This window comes from Strix uralensis, chromosome Z (assembly GCF_047716275.1).
Source record: "Strix uralensis isolate ZFMK-TIS-50842 chromosome Z, bStrUra1, whole genome shotgun sequence".
Lineage (NCBI taxonomy): Eukaryota > Metazoa > Chordata > Aves > Strigiformes > Strigidae > Strix > Strix uralensis.
The window spans coordinates 77524621-77532862 of NC_134012.1; the positions used below are offsets into that span (position 1 = coordinate 77524621).

General features: G+C 37.9%; 1 protein-coding gene across 3 annotated transcripts in view; it reads left to right on the plus strand.

Annotated features, from left to right (window-relative positions):
* Window positions 1-6729, plus strand: part of KIF27 (kinesin family member 27) — a 31854-nt gene extending 25125 nt beyond the window's left edge. For all 3 annotated transcript variants that reach the window (XM_074855526.1, XM_074855524.1, XM_074855525.1), the window contains 5 exons: window positions 28-243; window positions 1752-1958; window positions 2758-2956; window positions 3430-3594; window positions 5840-6729. In XM_074855526.1, coding sequence (XP_074711627.1) covers window positions 28-243; window positions 1752-1958; window positions 2758-2956; window positions 3430-3594; window positions 5840-6300 — 1248 coding nt within the window. In that variant the 3' untranslated portion in view covers window positions 6301-6729. The remainder of the gene's footprint in view (window positions 1-27; window positions 244-1751; window positions 1959-2757; window positions 2957-3429; window positions 3595-5839) is intronic.
* Window positions 6730-8242: the final 1513 nt, after the last annotated feature.

Consider the following 8242-nt stretch of genomic DNA (forward strand, 5'->3'; position numbering starts at 1 on the left):
ATCTATGGTTGCTGTGGTTTTTTTTAGGCTTTAAACAAAGATAGTATGAAATTGTCTACTCGCTTAAGTATGCTGGATCAGGAACTGTGTGATAAAGGTATGCAGCTTCAGGGCAGCAGCACTGAAGATAAAACAGACATTCTGGAAAAAATTCAGGCTCTCCAGATGGAAAGGGATCAGCTGCTCAGAAGAAGAAATAGCGTGGATGAGAAACTGAAAGATGGTAAAGTGTTGTCAACTGAAGTAAGTAAGCACCTTTGAGATAAATATAAGTTTTAGGTAGTGTTGTATAATAAAGTGTTCCAACCTGAAATGTTAGATAAGCTAAATATTAGGTAAGCTAAAACCAAGGAACGGAGGTTGGGTACTTTTGTAAATAGCAAAGTTAAAATACTGCTATGATAGCACTAGTTACTTATCAGTGAATAAAGTTTATGTTCAGAGGGACTTAATTCAGTTAGTGCCTTGACAAACTCCACTGGCCTGAGGATCATATAAACAGAAATAAGGGATCTAGAAGTTCATCAGTTTATCATAGGCAGATATTTTAATGTCAGGACACAGAACAAGACTTGCATAGTGATGGCCCTTGATTTTTTTATAGGATTTTGTGAAAAAGCAAACTTCACCTGAAGGCCTCCATATTTTTACAGCAAAAATAGGTCATATTACCTGGGTGGTCCACACTTGAGTTGAAGACATAATAAACTCATATAAAATGTACAGATTATTTTTAGGTCTTGAGAGGCAGTATGGGTATGTAGCTGAGGTAATAATGTGCCAGAAACAATCCTACTTGCCTCACTACTCAAAATCTTCTGCAGTGCTTCAGGTCATGCATTTCTGCCACTTTCCTACACAAGTTTTCGTCACCAAACTTCTTGATGTCCTGATTTATTCATTAATCCAACAGAAAACTTAGCACAACCAAAAAAATAATAGCAGAAGTCAAAGTGTGGGGAGGATGAGGGAAGAATAAAAAGGGAAACATGACTTTAGTTTTTGTGATGAACCATTTGATAGACCTCTGTGTGAGATATGTTTGTCTGATTCATGCCCACGTGAGTGATAAAATGTAATTCTCTTATGTATGGAACTCCTAAATGCTTTTGTACTTTTTTTAGGAAATAAGATGTTATGCACATAGTTCTTGTTGTTAGGATCAATTGTTGTTAGAGGGGAGTTTAAATGGCCTCCATCATCAAACCAGATAGTGTCATGTCCAGACTTGTTCAGACTATGACTGCGAATACACCTGTGCTGAGTCATCCTCCATGCTGAGTCATTCCCCCCCTGTATGATGGAAACCCGAGAAAAGCCCGCGAAACTTGTTTACAACTTCACAGACCCCTCAGGGAGCACACCCATCCTCATGAATATGTATAAGGACTACACTATAAAAAGACTCGGTTTTGTTATGTAAGGTGTGTGTCTTGGTGGAGCGGAGACTCCCGGCACACCCAGCGCTGTTTGCTTGTCTCTATTCAAACAATAAATTTGGAGTTGGGTTTTAAAATCTTAATGAGTCTGAACTCATTTATAACATCTGTAGCATGGAAGGGGTACTATGGCAGAAAAAGACAAGTGTTCTAGATTTGTACTCTACCTCTTATTTTTCCATTTTCTGTACTACTCCTAGTTTGTCTTCCCCTATAGTTTCACTCTTGAGAATGCAGTTGAAGATGTCTTATGTATAGAACGGTTAATTCTACACTTTTTTTTAAAGATCTCACTTATGTGTTTCTCTGTAGGAAGAACATGTCCTTTTCCAGCTGGAAGAAGGAATTGAAGCCCTGGAGGCTGCTATTGATTACAAGAATGAAAGTATTCAGAATCGCCAGCACTTGCTTAGGTCATCTTCTCAGATTCTTTCACAGAGTGAGACTAATGTAATAGGAAAACTAGTTTCTCTGTCTGCTGCTGAGCTCAGAGCTATTCTTTTCAAATATTTCAACAAGGTTTGTTTTGGCTAGTGAATAATATTTTATCCTATTTTCTGTTACTATTCTAAATAATGAAATGGTGTCAAGAAATAAACATAAATTTAACAAACTTTTGGTGAAAATCTCTTCGGGTTACATAGATCTACTAATTCAGATATTTTTAATGTTTACATTAAGCTAAATAGCATATTTGTGTCTTAATTTTGTATATCTTGGTTTGAGGTCATTAGCTTAAAAGGTGCTGCAAATCTGGAAATTTCCTTGCTCCCTTCCAGACCTCTATGGTGCTAACTTTTGGAGTAGCAACATATTTAAACAGTAGTGTCATACTGAAATTCTTCCCAACTGCAGGCTTCATAAAGCTCAGGCTAGTATTCCTATTTTTTTTCTAAATCTGGACACTGCCTGCAGTGTGTACAACCACATGTTGAAGAATCATTCTGACATCTGGAAACATAAAAATGAAATGCATTAGGATATGGTGGGTGTTTGTGACCTTGGATGAACCCTGGGTGATTTTGTGAACAGGTTGTCTGTGGGATGCATGTTGGAAGCTTTCGAGAATCAGGAGAACACTGTTGTTTCAGTTTAAATTCTGTACAGGGTATTTAAAAAATCCACTAGTCCATTTGATCAAAATGTACAGAGCTCATTTCTGAAGTGTGAATTTGTAGCAGTGGGCAAGTCTGTTTCCAATACAAACTCATGGCCTGTAGAGACCATTGCTTTTGTATGCTTTAATCTATTAAGCAGAAGGGTAAAAGCTTTTATTAAAAGGGTTTGATAAATCAAAAGAAGTGTATTTCTTTCTTAGATGGTTGGCCTACGAGAGTCTGAACGTAAATTACAACTGCAGATTGAAGAACAGGAAATGAAGGTCATAGACCAGGAAAACATGATACGTGAATTAGAATCTGCACTTGAACACATGAAGTTGCAGTGTGACAGGCAGCTGACCCTACAACACAAAGAACATGAGAAAAAACTACAGTTAATACTGCATCATTTCAGAGGTATTTGTTTCTTGGGGGGGGATTGTACAGCAAGTAGTATCTTCAGTCACTACTGAGAAATAACTATATTCCAACTGAAAAAAAAAAAAAAAGAATAAGGTTCAGAGATATGTTTTGGCTGTCACTAATTCTGATGTTGTGTAGGATGCTGAGGAACAGACACTTGGTGTCTGTATGAACGGAAAACTGAATATTTTTTTAAAGCAGTATCAGAATTATTGTATTTTCATATTGAAGTTGCTGATAGTGGGAAGTTGAAAGATACCAGTCCTACTGATCTTGATCTTCTGAATATTCCTATTAAAACTGACAAGCAGGGTTGGCATGGCCTTTTCGATCGTGTGTCATACTAGATAAAGTGTACACACTGCAGGCAAAGCGTCAGCAAGATACAAGGCATATTCTGTCTAGTTGGGCATCTTGATTTTCCACACAGTGATACTTGGTTCTTAAACTAGTTTTACTTGTCCTAGAACAAGATAGTGAAGGCATTGCAGAAACCTTGAAAGGATATGAAGTAAAAGTCCAGCAACTGGAAAAAGACTTATTTTTCTATAAGAAAACCAGCCGAGAGCTGAAGAAGAAAGTGAAAGGCCTCTTTGGAGAGTCATCCCATCAATTATTGGCATCCACTAAATGTAAGTATATTACCTTAAAATATTTATGCAATTGTCCATAAACCATTGGAAGGGTGGTGAACACACAGAAGTGTATCAGATAGACATAAAAATCATAATTTTACTGATCTAACTGCTCTCCAGGAATATATTACACCTCTCCTCCAGTTTCAAAGGAGGGACAATGTTGGTTTGTAGCTGTAGCAGTGGTATACCAATGGTTTAAATTCTTGTTCTGTTTTCTCTGGAGTCTAACATAATTTCAGCATCTACAACCTCAAACTGTTGTTTGAGGAATTTTACTATCTGAAAGGGTCTGAATCACATTGTAACTAACAGCTCTGTCATATGCTATGCTTTTAGATAGGCTGCTCCCAGCACTTGATTTCACAGAAGTTACTTACTGGGAGATTGTCAGTGAAGAATTTCATACTTTCAGTTACTAACTTACTTTAGCTACTTACTTACTAAGGCTAAAAGAGAGGATTTATACACTTGTAGGAAAAAAAAAAAAAAGAGCTTTCTAGCGTGATTCTGTGCTTTGACACACAAAAAAACCAAAAAACCAAAAAAAACAAAAGCAAACCAACAACCAACTGCTCCTGTAAGTTTTTAATTGTTCCATGTTCTACGTGCTAGAATCCAGACCTACAACAAAGCTATTAAGGTGGAGGAGAAAAAAAACATTCCATTTCTGTCACTATTCTGGTTGTCTCGCACCTCTCGATGCCACCACCAATATCTCATATGCGCAATACAGCCTTCTTGGCCCTGTGTTTCTGCTTAAGGCTCAGCATGGCTGGTTATTCCTCCTGATGGTTGCTTCTGTTTCTTTCCACTCGGGCAGTGCGATGCCTTCCTAACACATAGATGCTGATCCCATACCTGCTGCTCCCAGAGTGAATTAAGGCTCAGCCCTTGCCCTCTAGGCAGGATGATGAGCCAACACATTCATTACTATGAAGCACACTGTCAAACTGTAAATATGAATATACCAGAGGTTAGATTATAAATGAGCATGGGAAAGGCTATTCTCTGTCTAGTATACAAAGAAGCATGTATTTCAGGACATGTATGCGTGTGGGGAAACACCCATCCTCGCCAAATTGTAGCAAGGAGAGGAGGGAGAAGGTCCTTGTGAATATCCGACTTTTTCAAATATATATGTTCATAAGTTTTATAAGAAATATTCTATATTTAGTTATTTTTATTTTGAATACATTTTGAGGCATGCTGCCATGCAGTGTCATAAAAACACTTTATAATTTGTTGCTGAACTTTAAAAATAACACCCTTGCTGTGGTTTAACCCCAGCCAACAGCTAAGCACCACACCGCTGCTTGCTCACTCCTCGCCACTCCCAGTGGGACGGGGAGTAGAATTGGAAAAAAGAAGTAAAACTCACGCATTGAGATAAGAACGTTTTAATAACTAAAATAAAATAATAATAAAAAATATATAATAATGATTGTAATGAAAAGGAATATAATAAAAAGAGAGTGAGAAATAAACCCCAAGGTAAGACAAGTGATGCACAGTGCAATTGCTCACCACCAGCTGACTGATGCCTGAGCAGTGATCCCTCCCCTGCCAACTCCCCCAGTTTCTATACGGAGCATGACATCCTATGGTATAGAATATCCCTTTGGCTAGTTCGGGCCAGCTGTCCTGGCCATGCTCCCTCCCAGCTTCTTGTGCACCTCCTTGCTGTCAGAGCATAGGGTACGGAAAAATCCCTAATTTAGGATTAAGTGCTATTTAGCAACAACTAAAACATCAGTGTGTTAACATTATTCTCACACTAAATCCAAAACACAGCACTGTACCAGCTACTAGGAATAAAATTAACTTTATCCGAGCCCAAACCAGGACAGCCCTATGTGTACATTACAGTCAAATGTGCAGAATGTGGTTTATATGTTGTGCTAGAGTAATTGTTGACTGGTTTTCAATATATGAATAATTTCATATTTGACTATCATGGTTCAGTTGTTTTAAGACTGCCTACTAGGATATAAGTTAGAATGGTGAGGCTTGCACTACCAGGATGTTGTCAGAGGAAAGTAACAGCTAGTACCTCTGATGTTTTTGTAGGTGACAAACTTTTTAACAGAAAGGACAAAATGTGAGATGCTGTTAATTTTTTACCACATTCACACGACAAGTTATTGATGTTGTAAAACTGTATTACTAATATTTCTTGATGGCAGGCACTCAGAAGAGTTGTAACTTTTATCTATTTATCTCCTGATAAATATCACTTTAGATAACAGTGCTGGTGACAAGGCATCTTGTCAAGACGAAGCAGAAGTTGCTTCTGAAGAATTCAAGTTGACACTTAAGCCTGAAACCAATAGTCGACCAGGGAAAATAAAAGAAACAGAAAGAACAAGTATCTTAAGAGCACAGCAGAGTTCATACAAGCTTGGAGATGTTTCAGAATTTGGGTGCAACAAAGAATGTTTATTGAGCATTGGTGATGACAAAACAGGAACAGATGAAGCCCAGCCTTCAAAATCTCATCCTCAGCTACCTTCCATCATCCAGAGAAGGGAGACCGTAACACAGTTTCAAGGAGTAACGCCAGTGAAACTATCTCGCCGAGAGCTACGTCATATTCCTCCCTCTGAATTATCTTTGAGACGCTCAGACCTTGGAACTGGTGTCAGTTTTATTGCTCCAGATTCCATCGAAATGGACAAAAAGTCTAGTGTCACTAAGACATAGTTACTCTTCACTGCATTTTTAGTAGCTGTTGCTACTGAGGAAACTGTATTAGATTTTTTTTGTTCATGGTCTTGTTAAGTATCAACCATGGATAAATGAGTAAGTGTTCTTTAGTTCTTATTGCTCCCCATCAAGTTGTTAGGTGTTACGGTGACCATTGCAGACTGCAAAATACTTCATTCTAATCAGATAGATAAACCACTTAACATGTCAAATAATTTTATCTTTCACAGTTATACCTAATTATTACCTATTGTTCTGCTGCTGGTGAGATAAGGATTGGGATCTTTCTTGATTGTTTTTGGATTGGGCTTGATTGTTTTACTGTCATGGAAGTACTGAGCCTTAACTAATGTTAAGTTTAATGTTAGTGTATGAATCATTCACTTAATGTATCTAGTCAAAAAGCAATAAACAGAAACAAGTAAATACAGTTTCAAATGTGTACTTATTTACCACATCTCTATATTAAGGAATTGTTGAAGGCATTTAAGATACTACTGTGCATTATCATACACCTCATACTACTCTACAAAGAAACATAAATTCCTCTTCTTTCGAAGTCTCCACAAATTAAAGACCTGATCTTTATGGATGCAAAATAAGCAAGGGAAAATGTGGGAAAGTACAACTCAATCACTCGTAGATGTCAGCTGGTGCTCTGCAGGTTTCTGTAGCTGTGTCACTCCAGATTAAGTAGTCATTCAAACATTAGATTCTGAATGGAACAAATACCCATTTCAAGACATAACTACACTGTCATCTAATGCTAAGGTAGACAAATACATCAGATACGTTTGTGATCTTCGGACCAGTGGAAGAACTGTTGACCATGAGAGGGACCTAACATAAGCAAAGCAGTGAGAAAGGCCAGCAAGGCAGTCATATAGGGAAAAGTAAACAGTGAATTATCTTCTTGTTTGTGTTACTTTGATAAAGCTAACAAATAAAATGGTTTTATCTCTCAGACAATATGTAGCTCCTCTTATTTCTGCTAATTAAAACCATGACTTTATCTGATAGGGTTTTATTCACCGGCATTTAGGGCCTCCACTGACATTTAGCTGATGTGCAATATCGGCATAAAAACGGAACTCATCTGCAGTGATCCACCCTGCTATTATTTCACTTATTAACCACTGTTTCTCCTGCTATGTCCTGCTAAAGCTCACTACAGAAAAAGCCATGCATATAATCTGTTCTGTTGCCTAGCTAGTAACTGTGAATATAAACTATCTTATGACCTGAATTCTCCATGATGATTATCTGAATACTGTGATGGCTGCATTTCTAGAGTAGACTCTTGCCCTTTCCAGTGGTGACTCTGTGTTTAGTACTGCACATTAACAGTGCAGTTACCTCATGCAAGTAGTTTGCAGAAGTTCTCTCATTTGTCTACATATTAGTTGCACCACCTCTGAGAAGCATTATCTGGCTTTTGGTATGTTAATAGAAGTTTTACTCCATCTAGACCTAAACAAAGTTTTGTTCTTTGTAACTTAAAGGTGAGATTTAACAGGTATTGGAATGCCACACTCTCTGAGAGAGTGTGTGTGCAGGTTCCAGCTTGAATGCATGCTTATTGCACGGCCAATAAATACCATGTTAGTTCCGACTTTCAGAATCAGTATGCTGATGAAGCAGGTTATTCAATGCAGGGTTTCCAAAGAATCGGAGACTATTTTTAAGAAAAGCTGTTAACATGGCATCACTTCCAACAAATACACGTTTCATGCATTTCTAACATTATGTAATTTTTACTTATCAGCGAACACTAAACACAGCGCAGCAAACTTTGTTACACTGCAAACAGTGGTCTCATTGACCTGGGTTATTTACACTGTGATCCATAATCGTCCAGCACGTGCATAGCGCACCAGCTCAAAGACGCAACGCGAAGGGACAAACGGTTTTTTTTCTAGACAGACTGGACGCCGCGGTT